The 15,259-nt window shown below is 41.0% G+C and overlaps 1 protein-coding gene across 2 annotated transcripts in view; it reads right to left on the minus strand.

Annotated features, from left to right (window-relative positions):
* sdk2a (sidekick cell adhesion molecule 2a) overlaps positions 1-15,259 on the minus strand; it is a 152,123-nt gene continuing 136,864 nt past the window's right edge. For both annotated transcript variants that reach the window (XM_017705948.2, XM_037544749.1), the window contains exons 43-45: positions 11,859-12,003; positions 5,677-5,806; positions 1-2,088 (exon numbers count right to left, since the gene is read on the minus strand). In XM_017705948.2, coding sequence (XP_017561437.2) covers positions 1,684-2,088; positions 5,677-5,806; positions 11,859-12,003 — 680 coding nt within the window. In that variant the 3' untranslated portion in view covers positions 1-1,683. The remainder of the gene's footprint in view (positions 2,089-5,676; positions 5,807-11,858; positions 12,004-15,259) is intronic.

Below are 15,259 nucleotides of genomic sequence, written 5' to 3' on the forward strand. Positions count from 1 at the left end.
AAAAATAAAATAATTTATTTTGGAAAAGAACCATGAGCTGGCCCATTATAATTCCTTAAAGGATTTGTACAGTGATGGTCACCTCACAGAGAACAAGACAGGAGATGTGTGGGTCGTGATTTATCATTAATTCCAGTTCTTCAGTTTTTCCAAAGGAATTCCAAGTAGAATCGCCGCCTCGCTTTGTAAGTTCGAATATAAAAGCGAATGATCAAATGATCATAAATAAATTAAGCATATCTGTCATATATGTAGGCATATGTGCACACGGTGTCACACTGTGAACTGTAAAAACACATTCTACAATATATTCAGAGAAATACATACAACGCAAAAAGAAATAACAGACATTGTTTCTTCAGTATTTCAGTCATTTTCTTGGTGAGATGATATCTTCTGTTCTCTGAATCTGGGCGATGTAATCCGAACACATGCGGACAGATGACTGATTTTTTTTGTCATTGTTAGTGATGTTATCTGTACAAATCAGCTGAAAGAAGGGCAGTAGTTTCCCTCCTGGTCTTCTCCTTTACATGCAGCTCCGGTGTTCAGCTGTTCTTGAGGAGCAATTGCCATATGCGCTTAATTGCCCACACAATATCAAAAATCAAGTGCTGCTTTGTGGAGTTACTACTTGTTCATGTTGTAACCTGGTTTGGTGTCATGTTCTCTTTTCATTTCACAGAAATAATAAAACTCTACTGCTTTCCAATTTTTGCTTTGGAGAACTCAACCAGTTCCCACAGCACTATGTAGTTGCCTGACCATCGTCCGGGGGCAATGTGATGTCACAGTCTGACAACGGTCCAAGTCTCCCTGAACAGCCTTTTCTGGGAAATCATCTTTTTAGATCCATGACTATGAACACAACCATACCTTTCGCATGACAAAACACAGCGACACAACAAAAAACCGACTAGCAACAACTTTTGTAGTATCCACAACTTCTAGCGTAGCAAAAGCTCAGGTAATAGCTCAAGGTTGATTTATTACTGAAAATAGCATCGTGGCTAAGAATAAAGGGTTTTAAACCATCACTGAAAACTGAAACATATTCCACCCAAGAAGATCATATCCTCTTGTCCAACCAGTACTTTTAGCTGCGGTACTATGCTTTGAGCAAAGTTCTGTCATAAATGGAAATGAACGAATGCATTAAAATGAATGTTGCACAAACACCCCGGATTTATGTATTTATGTACACCTGTGATGATTATCACTTTGGAAAATTTGTAGCAATACATGCAAAGCCTATGTTGCAGTTTTCCTACTCCTGTTTAAATAGTTGTTGTTTCTAGTCTCTTTCATTCACATGAATCATACCTTTCATTTTAAAAATAGCTTTTTATCACTCTTTCTGCAGTTTAGAAATATCTCTGCTTAATCTTTGTTTAGAAATGACTGGATAAATGACTATGTTGATCTCAAACAACAACACATTCACACCGAATGATTGTCTGTTTCCCAATGCTCTTGCACACATGCGCACACGCACATACACTCATGGAGGGGGTGAAATAAAACAAAAAAGCAGCCAAGGATGTATGTCCAACACTTAGTAACACCTCTATAAATAAAACTGTCAAAAAAAAAAAAAAAAGTACAACCACAACAACAGCAACGTAGGAGGAGGAATCCCAGCCAGGCGTATTATGATTGCGTCATTGGAACGAGAGTCTTGTATCAAACGAAAGAGGAGAAGCCTGTGGCAGGCGTCTGGGTGGAGGCCCCCAGGCTGCTGGGGGGCCGGTAGAGGGCGTGCTGGCTGTGGGCCTCGGAGGACAGCAGAGAAGGGGTGGGAGTCCGGCTGCCTTTGGGCCTGAAGAGAGTGCCCTGGTGGCCTTGGGGCTGTGGGGAAGGCGTGCTGTGGGGCAGCAGAGGGGGCAGCGGTGGCAGAGGAGGGGGATGGGGGCGGGACTCCTGCTCCGCCACACCGTCGGGCTGCCCATATCCGTACGCCGGGGGGCGGGACACGCCCTTCTGCTGTCGGCGCCATGAGTTGTAATAGGTGGGATCGCTGATGTAGTGGTTGACGAAGGAGTGGGTCTTCTGCCGGTTTGGATCCATCTCATATTCGCTGTCGCTGCCCTGCGATTGGATGGAGGGAAGACAAAAGGGATAAAAGTTACTTTTTATTAGTATGCAAAAGATTCATATACTTGGTAAAGAGGGAAGACAAGCAGAGGAAATGTTACTTTTCATCAGAGGAGGAAAGTAACAAATGACTACAAACTACTCTTGTTACAGTATTTAATATATATTTAAGTAATAGTCATTTTAATATGTTTATTTTAAGAAAGTATTCCTTCAATTTTTAGTAACTGCTACAAAATTCTATATAAAATATGTGCTTTTCACAATTCAGCTTTCAAACTGAAGAAGCAATTAGCTGCTTGGCTAAAATCCCAGCATGACCTTGTTGGGTTACCTGCTAAACCAGCACCAGCTCAGTATAAACCAGCTCAGACCAATATGGAATTCGTGTGGGTTTAAGCTGCAGGGTAATCTTTAGCTAAATAGCTAAATTTGTGCGTATTTTTCTTCAAATTTTTTACTTTCAACTACTGTTGCCTGCTAACTAGCTAATTTAGCTAGTATTCATAACAAGCTGGCAGATTAGCTTAGGTTGCTAATAAATCTAATGAAAGCTTTAGCTTTGGTCCTTCCTTCTTCAAGGTGAATATGAACCTAAAGTAACTGGAAATAAAAAGTTGAGTAGTGTTTTAATACATTTACATGTACCTACTTAAGTAGGGATTTTCAGTACTTTTATCACTGCCACTTTCAGCGCACATAATAACAAGGCCTTTTCTTGTTGTTGAAGTGAGCGTGCAGGATAAACACAACACTGGGCAGGGCATGGATATACCAGGAACCACTCCAGCTGGGAACCACTGGGCACCATTAGGAGGAAAAACTATGTAGAGATGTTTCATAAAATTACTATATGTGCTATATTTCATAACAGATATACATTTTTAGGGACTACAAAGAATTAGAACACCTACTTAAAATTTACTGTAGCTAACACACTACCCAAGATCTATTCTCTCTAACACACTAACTTAATCAAGGGATGTTAGAGGGAACTGACAGCAGCTACACATTCCTATTACTACGTTCTCTAGAAATGCTAAGGAGAAGTCACCAATAGACTAGCACAAAGATGGGAGCATGGCCTCACCCAAAACTCTGTGGAGCTGAGATCTTGTATAAAAACACAAAATCCTCCTAAATAGGAAAAAATGTTTGGTGATAGGAACAAGACTAAGTGCTAAGGACATAAGACTGCATTTGATATGCTTTTAGTCTCCTCAATGGCCAGAGCCAAGTTGTATTACACACTTCTGTAATCTAAGATGAGTTCAGCCCGTTTGCATTGAAGTCCCTGTAGTTATTAAATAATAAGACTTAGTATGTAATAAGCCTGGGAGTAAGGGGTTAATGGCCTTTGAAGAATAAAGTATCTACATTTTTTTGAGCAATGCTGTGTAAGAGTAGTCTAGTGATAGTCAGAGAGTGTGGCGGGCTTCATCACTCAACATTTGACAGGAAAGTGACACTAACTGACATGCAGAAAACACATTTGCATGAAACAAAGTATACTTATTGGTTAACATACAAAAATATCTCTATATATTGCTGAAAAAGACTGTCATTTGCAACTGGTGACAGGCTGGCATGTAGCATACAGTGACAGAATGTGTGAACATGGCAGTGCAGACAGCCAAACAGGTAATATCTGAGAAACTTCAGATAGCTGTGGCCATCTTAGCGTCCAATGTAATTTGAATGGTTTGTGTACCAAGTGTGTTTGTGGTGGTGAGATTAATGTGAGAGTCATTGCAGCCCTGGAATCAAGTACGTGAATTATGCACATCATCGCTACTTGAAGGGCATGCAGAGACTCAGCAGGGGTCCTGCTGGGAGCATTTATTTGCACAAGTGCAAAGTAAATGATGTAAATGAATGCAACGTGGAGGAAAAAAAATGTGGTGTTGCCTCAGAGAACAAGTGCTTATGTGAGCCAAGGGAAACATTGTTTTTACAGTGTTGATGCCTGGCAAACAGAAAAATAAAAACACTGTGGGAATTTGTTGAGGGGCAGAAAACAGAGAGAGGACAAACAAGAAAAGTGTCCCCCAGCTGCCATTTACAGCTCTCAAGACTCTACACTCCCCAAACACTGTATCTGTAGACTTTAGTTCTAATAGGACTTCCACGATTACTTGATTACACTTGATTACTTGATTTTACAAAAGAATAAATAATAATATATTCCTAGTGATTAACTTGCAATTTGCATGATGATACTGTCTATTTTATATAAAATATAAAAATATATCAAATATATCAAATATCTCCTACTGTTCAGACGGACACACCCATTTATACGCACTTTTTTGGCACACAATGTTTCGTAACTTCTTTTTGACAGAGTGGAAATCGACTTAGATATTTATAATTAACACAATTACATCATTTTTCACTCTTAATTCTGTTACCAAATGTGGCATGAGCCCGGCACTGATGGCTGCGAGAGCTGGCAGATACGCATGGCCCGAACACCCAGCGGCGACGAACCTCGGCCAGGACGGCACTCGGCGCCCCCTCCCCACTTGTGGCTCTCTCCAGGCCAAAGTTCGTCGCCACTGGGTCTTCGGGCGCCGCCTTCCTGCCGGTTCTTGCGGCCGCCATTGCCATATAATCCACCCATGTTATTGAAGAACAAAATTGCATAGTGCCAAAACTGAGGGACCTACAAAGCAGATGGTAATAGCATTTTATGGCTCCTGTAAAAGGTGGTTTAAAATTCCACACAAGGTTTATTATTGTTCATTAAAGTCATATTTAAGTGATAGTGCTTGTTTCGAAGCTGCTTAGTTATGCAGGCAGTGTTTGAGCCCACTAGATCTTATCTTAGACCAGCAGCACATTTCCTGCGGGATAAAATCTAACTCCCACTGAAAGAAGTGAGACAAAATCTTTGGACATCAGAATCAACTTATCCCCTTCTTTCCATTTGACTCCCCTGAGGGAGGTCGCCACGCACGGATGACTAAAACAGCATGCACCGTCTGTTCGGATCGATACAGCGCATCATTTGTCAGGCAAAGGTCAGGCTCGCTCATCTTCATCGAACAGAATGCCAACCCTTTATTTCCTTGGTTAGCAGAAAAGGTTCAGCCTGAAGCCGTTGTGCACATACAGTTTTCTACACTGGGGGAGGGGTGTCCTTTTCCATGGGGAACGCTGCAATGCATAATGGGGAAAAAGGAATGGCTCTTTATCTATAATGTCAGAGAACAGCAAAACAAACTGGCCTATTCAGGGGGACATTAACAGCTTTGTTGAAAAGCATTTTTCAAGAAAGTGAGTCGAGAAGTGGAAATGGAACTTGAAACAGACAAAGAGAAAGAATGGTACAGATAAAGAATGCTTTGGCCTGCATGGGCTGCCAAGTTCACTTAGGGCAATTGATAAAAAACAAGCAAAAAAAAACCAAAACAAAACTGTGGCTTTTTCAGAGCTAGATTAAGCATTAGTCTGGACTAAGATGGATTTTTAATGGTGAGACACCACTAACACCACAGTTTTGAACAGGACACTGAGTAATTCACATCCACAAAACCTGCCCTGTGCATGTCTGCAAGCATGTGATTCAGTTTGAGGTACCTGTGAGTCCGACACCTCAGAGGGTTTCTCAGTCAGGCTGCTGCTCTCAGCTGGGATCAGGTCATTGCATTTAGCACTGACGTCCTCATCAGAGTAGTGCAGACTGCCCGGACTGGGCCGTGGTGGAGAACTGGAGCGGGGAGAAAAGGAAAAGAGAGAGATTAGAGTCTGGAGCAATATAAATCCATTAGAGTAGAAGCACTGACCTAGAATCATCCCTTCTGCACTAATCAAAGCATAAAAGGAAAAAAAAATACTCTAAGAAGTTTTAAGGGCCAATATCATGAAAAGAATGAATTAAAAAAAATTTAAGTTTAATGTAGCACATAAACATTTTAAACAAGACAAACTTCTTCACTTCCCAGTACTTGCAGTCCACATATTGAAATTAAGTCATAAAACAGCCTGTGTTTTATTCACATTTCTATTTATGCTAATGTTTAGTGCAGTAGCAGTGCTCCAAGGTAGGGATTAGGTAGGGATTTTCAGCACTTTTACCACAACTGCTGTTTATTCATAGCCTGTTTATTTAGCCTACAGTTGTTTGAAAATGTTTGGCTGCCCCAGTCAATTGACATTTGTTGTTAACATTGATTTTCTAAGTGAAATTACATTAACATTTCCAAATTTAAATATGGCATTTCGCCCAAATTGTCTGTTTCTTTGAAAAATGCCACATAAATTGTGCCACAGCCATTTTATTTGTGTATTAAAACGTGTTTTTTATATACAGGATGTGTACTTATTTTCACATAGAAAATCAGCAACACATGTCTTGATGATGGGTGCCCAAACTTTTGCATGAAACTGTACAGCAGTTTAACTCACCCATTCACCTTGAAGTTATAAGAAGTATTTAACGCAAGCAGCATTTCTGGGGTATGGGCCTTTCAACATTCAAGCAAGGGTTTACAATTTGTTGGTTAAATAGAGGTTGAAAAACAAATAAATCCATATGAACCACTGCTGTGTTTGAAAAGCTGCAATCCCCACTGCTATGACGACCTTTTTTTAACACTGATTAAATACTGATTCTCCTCAAAGTCTAGCTAATGATTAGGCTGAACTGGATCTAAAAAAAGACAAAAGAAACACCTTGCGCTTTTTTGAAGCATTTCCTCCCATTCCATTCCAAATGTCATGATCAGTCAGAAATGTAATGCCATTTCACCCTGAAGGTCTGCAGATGAAAGCATTTACTAATCGTTGTCAGGGGGATTCACTAGAAGCAGCCAGATAGACAGACTGAGGGCAGGAAAAGTGCAGGCTAGTTCAGAGGAACATGGGGAAGAAGCAGTGCTACCACAGAAAAGCCATTCATAATTGGCCCCTAATCTCCTGTGCTGCTCTGATCTCTGAGCAGATAGTGAGGCGTCTGTTTGGCATGTGGAAAGGGCCAGGCCCACCGGTGCTCTTGAAAAGCATCACGCTACACACATTAGGCCCTCAGACAAGCAAACGCTTCTCACAGAAGAGATCTCTCAGTTGATTGATTATATCTGAATGAGGACCCTCATGCAGGTCGGGGGCTCACCCCATGCCAGAGAGCAACAGATGTTTCAGTGAGCTTTGCTCAAAGCCAAAGGACAGCAAAACATTTGTCTGTCCCAGAAACACAGTACTCAAACTGCAGCTCTGTGACTATGCTGGCCCAAATCAAAGTAGAGGGTCTTTTGAGCTCCAGTTTACTTGATTTGCTCTAATGAGCGCTGATGTGCTCAGAGCCAAGGTCACTGGAGATGTTAGCTTTTGAACTGAACAGTAGAAGGAGGACTCCAAAGCCGGCCTGCTTCAGTTAGCTTAGCATAAAAATCAAAGCACAGAACAAAGGCTCTGGAGCATAAGCACGGACAGAGGGTAATGAGGTAAGGAAGATCAGGTATGTACATAGAGGCTTCCATAATGAGGGGAGATTTTCATAAATAGGGCAACCAGACACTAGAGATGAGCGTGTTGACTTAGCTCCTTTTAATGGTTAGCTTCAGAAAGAATAAAATATAAAAGCTTAGTGATGTTTTTTTATCACTGACGAGCGCTCTGGAGCAGTCCATTCGTCACTTGCCTTGTTGTCTAGACAGTTGTTTCTAGTTGTATAAGACCAGGCTCCAATTTATCTGAATGGGTTGGTACCGGGTGGCCTAAGTCAAGCACAATTTTGTATTTTTCCTGCTTAAACGCATTTAATCCAACTCTCCCAACTGTGACAGACCGCAGCTCTCCTGGACCAGAGCTAAACAAACCTCTTCTTGAGTGAAACAATTCAGTTAGATGCTAAAAGAAAGCTCTGGCTATGGAAGGGTTAACTCAGAGAAAACAGGGCTCCTGAGATGAGCTCATAGAGGCAGGGGGAGGGGAGTGTTATGACAAAGCGTCTGCTTAAAATTCAGAAGAGGCTGAGCCTTAAAACAGTACTGAGGAGGAGCCACATCAAGCAGCCCAACACCCATCATCATCCATGCTGGAGCATCAGTTATTCAACTCTGAATCCACTGCTGTGCCTTGCTCTCCCTCACCACCACTAAGCTCTTGCCTTCTTTATCCATCCATCCATCCATCCATCCATCCATCCATCCATCCATCCATCCATCCATCCATCTATCCCAGTGATTCCCAGCTCTGCCACTGCAGTACCCCAATTCTAGATGTTTTGGTGTTTTACCAACTGCTGTTATAACACTAAAATGTATGCAAGGTATTCCAGGACCAGGATAGCTTATCATTACCGGAGACATGTAATTTTTGAAAGCCTCACAAAATGATTTCAAGCCTCACATTATTCTACATGATTTGTGCTAACAGACATCAGCTTTGACAAATTGCATTAAATTATTACTTTGCTAAAGTCTAAATTTAGACTTTCAGACTAAAAATTAATGGGTTTGAAAACCTGCTGTATTGTAGCTATATGAAAAAAGCCTTTTCAGACATCTTTTCTCTTCTTATGCTGTTATTATTAGTAAATCCCAAGGCCTTCTAGGCCTTCAGAGGGGGCCTTACACTTGTATATAAACTCAAAAAGCACTGTTGTTACGTGTTGGTTAGAAACTAAGGGTTGAAATTCCTGAAGCACCAAACGGAACATTATCCAGTCAGCTCCATTTGTCTACATAGATACATACAGCCAAGCTAGCTCTCATCACTTCAGGCCTTCTGGAAGTCCTGTGAATATGAGTGGTGTTCTAACCAATGCTTTTCAGTTAGATGTTAGAAAAGGAAAACAAAGTAAACCAGCAGCATGCACTGTAACACTATAAACTGTAACATACTGGGCAAATAATATATCTTAATACGTCCGTTATAAGCTTCAAAAGCATGGAATGTCTTTCACAAGCTTTAAATGTCCATATTTAATCTAGAATGTACTTCCAGAATGCTGTATGTGAATTGCTGTTAGCTTAATACTAACATACTGCTAGAATCCCACAGGGGTGCTAGCAGAAATGAGCCTTAGATGTGTTTTTTTGACATCTGAAATAGTACAACGTTTCTGTAATTCAACTGTAATTAAACCTTTTTAAAGTGAAAAGCCTGCATTTTTATATAAGCACCTCCTTATTAAATGCCTACTTTCCCTGATCATAACTTAGCCTGATATATATGAACTCCCAATATATTCAAGGAGACTTGGTATATCAAGATTACAACAGGCTAGTGGTCTGCTACCCAACTTGAGCCCAATGTGGCCTGACAAATAAATGGATTTCAGGCTAGGTTTGGGCAGATTGAGCACTACATTGAGCACTGGGCTCAGCTTTCTTTCCTAATTTAATGTGGCCAGTTTATTTTTATTTGAAGGAATGTGCCTATGTAAATTTTGAGCACTGGCTCTTTTGTAAGCTTGCTCTCTCTCTCTACAACAACTGTTCACCATGGATGAAACAGATGGACAGGGTTATGATTTTTCCCCCGCTTCAAACTGCCTAAGACTGCAGCCAACACACTGTCCAAAGTTATACTAGAACTCAACCATCTCCAATGGTTCTCTAGCCCTATGAAGCACAGATCTATCCAATCTCAGTTTTTGCCTGTGCCCTGAGGCCTCTGTCCTTCAAAAAAACTCTTGCTTTTTCTCTCACTGTCTCCTCCCTCCCTCCCTGGAGGGGGCAGCCCCATAGCAGCGCTGCAGCCCAGGCGCAACTCTTCAAAGAAACCAGGGAGCTGCTCTAGCTCTTTGATCCCACGTAGCCCTCCTCAGTTGGGTAGCAGACCAGCACGGCACACACACCCCCACACCCTTACCCACGCATTCCGCTCTAATGGGCCCACAGTGTCCTCTCCGGTTACTGCTCACAGGAAGTCGACTACAAACCCAACCCTCCACCCATTCGGGCTTCATTGCCCTGTCACTATCTCATAAGGGACTTGGCTGCAGATCGCTGACCTCAGCACAGATAGGAGCTGTATACAGGGCACATGCTATCTATATTTGCACAAACGCTGCGTAAACTCAAAAAGCAAAGTGCCCTTGTGCTAAGAGCGCATGCTGTCTCAGTCCACGTGTGACAGAGCAGCAGAGAAAGCGACCATGTCCAGAAGGACCACAGTGAATATGGTCCAGGCTCACCAAGAGCCACTCTTTGTCTGGAGGAAACAAACAAGATCCACAAGCATGGATAAAGAGGCGCTTTGTTTTGGAGCCCTTACATAAAAACAACTTTCTACAGTGTGCACTTTGAATGTCAATATGAACCAGGAAAAGGGGGGCTGTTCTGCGTTCTGCACAGTCTGTTCATGTTCTTTTTGGCTGACAGATTGCTGTTAGAGAGTGAAAAGGGGTAACTGCCATTAGAATCTTGGCCAATTCTCTACTCAATACATTTAATGGATGCCAGGGACCTGAATTTAAATTAGCTGTGGACCCAAGCACTGGGCAAAGAGGACACAATGCGAGGTCTGGCTTTTATTATGCAGTCTGCTTTCGTTAAGTCAGGAAATCAATTCAGTTACGATTTCCCAAATTTTGAGGTGGAAAAATACCACTTGTCCTACAAAAAAATCCAATATGAAAGAAAGCACATTTGCTGTAAACAGATGCACTCTCATAAGCCATAGAGAATCTATTATTTGTTCAGTTCTGCTCAAAGTTTTGTATTATACCTTGTATTATACAGTTGCCAGTTTAGTAGCTACACTGCAAAAAGACAAAATCTTGACATGTAAAACATCTTAAAACTACTAAATACATATAAAATGTACCAAGTTAAGCCTAAAGATGTGTTCACGTCATCCATTTTTGCAGCGCACACTTTTCTTGTACCTACATTTATTGCTCATTTTATGTGAAACACCTACCATTTTGGCACACTATTTGGTTTTACAATCACTGACCATAGTCCTGTTGCTACACACTTTTTAAGACTCCCTCTACTCTGTTCATCAATGGAAGTGATATGTCACATTTAAACATATGGTGGTCATACTGATTGGGGGGGTTGCAGACTGGCTGATAAACCGTGCAGCAACAGATGACAGTCAGCAAATGTAAAAGGTGCACCTATATTGTAGGTTTTAGGTGTTTCTAATAAAATGGCCAATTCATCATATATATATATATATATATATATATATATATATATATATATATGTATATATATCACTGCATATCATTGCTGTCCAAGAAACATGTATCTCCACAATGGTCACTTTACAGGAGATGTCACGATTGGCCCCTCCCAGTCCTGTCCATGTGCTCCTTTGTTTTGGTTTTAGTCCTGCCCCCTGTTTGGTTACTCCGCCCTGATTGTGTTCACCTGTCCCTCATTGTTCCGTGTATTTAAGCCCTGTGTTTGCCCCTTGGGTTTGCCAGTCTTTGTATGATTGTATTGGTCTTTGTTTGATGTCTCGGTCTCTTTGCTGGTTATTCCGGTTTATGTCATGTCTGTCCCCCAATCTGTCCATGTTGGTTATACGACCCTGGACTGCTTTGACCACGACCCTGGATTTGCACTTAATAAATCTCGCTTATCTCAGCGTATGCGTCCGCCTCCTCGCTCCCCCTTACAGGAGAACACAAAAATGTTCTTAATTTTTAATGCAAAGTAATGCAATTTTTTCCCCAACTAATTCTGAAGCATTATGGGTCCACTCATCATCAAACAAAACGACAACTGCTGTTAAATCAGTTTTCAAGCAATACATTTTTAAGGAGATGACCATTTAAATTCAAGGATGAGAATACACACCGAGTGTAGATGCCATTCTTTCGGCAGAAGGAGTTTTTGACAGAGAGGCGTCTGTTGTTGAGCTCCAGTGCTGGGAAGCGGCCCTCGTCCAGCCTCATCATCTCTCCATGGGAGAGTGGCAGAGACGTGCAGTTTGAATGGCCACCTGTATGCATGTACAAGAGACAGCGTGTATAGATATGAACTCATGAGGGCATTTAAAGTTACAATTTTCCTACAATTGTGCACAGGAGCCTTTTCTATTTGGTCAGTCTGTCCGGGACAACTTATACAAACAGCAAAGATATTTTGAGGAGCTGCAGCACTGTGTGACCAGTGTGGGATTCCTGTTGTAGACAGGAGCTGCGGTGTCAAATGTTGTCTAGTTGCTAGTTACTTCAAAACTTAAAAGAAGGCTTTGTCACAACTGAACATTTGTGTTTTGTATAACCATAGCAGTAAACCATGTTGAATCACACCGTCAATCAGGAGAATGCTTCTAAATTACAGGGTACAGGACTTTAGTGAAAACTGAGAGCTTTAAACTTTAAAGACTCCCCTTGCCCTGTTAACCTCTTCTCTGACACACTGACACACAGGCTCACACACAGAAAATCCAATTTTGTCAGTAATCCGTTCAACACGTTTACATGCACTTGAGTAATCAGATAATGGGAAACTTTGGGTTTACATGAGTGACGTGACATAAACGTAACATGAAACTCGAACTTCATGCCGCATTTGTTTAAAAACATCACACCACTTTACCTGAAAATATGAACATACATTATAGAGAAGATGAAGAATGTTTAAAACCTTTATTTCGTGTTTGGTTTCAGTGCCTCTCCAAAAGTGTTTTGCTGACATCTCGTGACATCTACCATATGTTCTCACGCATGCACAGACAGAGATCCAATAGAAAATGGAGTATGAGTTTACATTAGGGGTGGGAATCTCTAGGCACCTCATGATTCGATTCGATTACCATTCAGAGGGCTGATGCATTTATAAAATGACTATCCATGCATCTTGATGCATCTTTTTCAATACAGGATCTCTTTTTTCTCAATGTGTGAAGACTTGGTATTTTTAAAGCAAAGTGTTTGCAATGATCCATAATGAATGGATAATGATCATACTTCTAATATCTTTTATTGTTAATGGAAGTGATGTGGTAAGGCTCTCATTCACTGCTCTTGTTTGGAGTACGAGGCACTGGCTGCCACTGCCATTGCCATTGGCAATAAAATGCTCAGTTATGGTGAAATAAGATCCTGTGGCAATAGATGCCCATGCAGCACGTTACAGCCATCCTACCCGTTTTCTTTAGCGATACTATAACTTCGGTTTTGATCTCATTGTAGAAAGTGGGGATCGATTTGTTGGTACAATATCTTCAAGACGGGAAGTATGCAACATAGCGCGAAAGCCCTGGTTCTCACTGATTGAGAACTGGTGTGCAGACTGCAGGTCACATAACAAAGCAGTCTCGCCTCGCTAGTAGCTAATGAAAAGGCAAAGAGAGAGATTTAAGACTTATTCGCATTTAGAAGCAATGAAGTTGGTTTCCTGGTATGTGAAATGTGCAACGAGAGACTGTCAAACACTAAAAAGTTGTGAGGTCAGCTCTCTTTCACATTCTCCCATTCCACCAATTTCGACTGGAAAATTAAATAAACAGAAGGTAGTGTCTGAGTTTTGTACAATATTGTAATTATGAACTTATGATATGAATGATGAAATTATGATAAAAACGCATTGATTTAAAAATGGAAAAAAAAATTGGGTCAAACTTAAGCAAATGAAACAACTGCAAGAATAACTACACAAAACAGTAACCAAAACAGTAATTAAATACTTAATTATTTGTCAGCTCAACTAGCATGACAATGTTATAAATATAATCGTTATATGCTATTATGTTTGATGTCATAACAGCTCATGTTACATGCTAATTTACTCTAGTTAGCCATCATGACATCAAACATGACAGTGATGGTAACATAACATGTTACATTATATGAAGAGTCAAAACAGCATCTGACATCTTCCATGACATGTTTCTATGTTTGGTTATGTCAATGTTATACAGCAGGGTTCAAGTAAAGTGTTACCATGAATTTCATATGTATCATGCTGGTCTAAGACAGATACACTCACTGTCATGACTGAACCTGAAGTGTGACTTGAGAGGTATGCATGTGACCACTCCACATGCACTTCTGCTTGTCAGTGTGATCTCACCCCCAGCAGGCCTCTAGAGCAGACTAGACTAGGCCAAAACAAACAGGGCAGTTAGAAGCGGATGAACGACCTAGGGCTGGATGGCCAGTGCGAGATGAAAGGGGGGGGAGTCAAGGCCTTCAGAGTGGTCCTTTGTGTCTCGCACAAGCACTTCCCTTGTGCTCCTACACCAATCCATAGCCCTGTTTACTGACCTCGGCCCTGGCACCGTCCACTGAAACGCTGACCAAGCTTAGAAGCAGCCATGTGAGACCCACGCACACACATAGACTCCTGACCTCTCCACCATCACTCTCAGAGTTGGAGTGCATGTGTACAGTCCCAAAGTGATTTCTCTCAGGAAGACTACGTGTGCTTAAATCACTCCATGCTTGGTTAAATACTTGTGGTCAGTTTCGTCAGCTGCTGGGTCATGGGTTCACAGGCCGTTGGTATGTGTGCTGTTAACCATGAGAAAATCTCCCTAGTGTGCACATGGACAGACATGAGACTGAACTGCTGTTCACAGATGGCCACGCTTGCTGTCACGTCTGTTGATGTGATGCTACAACAACCAACATGAGTCACTCAGACATTTAATGATAGTGCTTCAGAGCCTATAGGTCTGAAAGGATGTGTAGCTGTGAAGAAACTGTTAGAGGAAAAGGGAGAAAAGACTTCAGATCTCAGTGTCTCAACTCACTGAACGTGTTTGGGATTTTTTGAATCATTTGAAGCAGAAAATGCAACCCATTTCTAACACTAAACTTTGAAGGTGTGAAAAAAATCAGATTTCTTAAAAAAAACTGAAAGCAAATCTCCCGAAAGTAATGCAAGCTGTGATAAATGTTGATATTATATTATATACTTAGCTTTTGAGGCTTCTAGTTAAATTTCTGTTACATATATGTTCTACGCTTTTTTCCTGATGCTGAAGCATTAAAACAATGGACATTTTGACTGAAAATAGATATAGTACTTCTGCACAGTACTGACCATAATTACAATTTAATAGTACAACAAATTAAAAGTAAAATTGAGCTAATCTATTATACTTTGCTCTGTTCCTTTCTCATCATCACTTCCTGCCATAATTTAAAGCTCCATCTGTGCAAACATTTTTTCTTTTATGCTGTAATAAAACAAAGCAGCAATACAAAATTCAGGACCTTGGAACAACCTGAGTAGTTGAGTGCTAT

This window comes from Pygocentrus nattereri, chromosome 14 (assembly GCF_015220715.1).
Source record: "Pygocentrus nattereri isolate fPygNat1 chromosome 14, fPygNat1.pri, whole genome shotgun sequence".
NCBI classification, from domain to species: domain Eukaryota; kingdom Metazoa; phylum Chordata; class Actinopteri; order Characiformes; family Serrasalmidae; genus Pygocentrus; species Pygocentrus nattereri.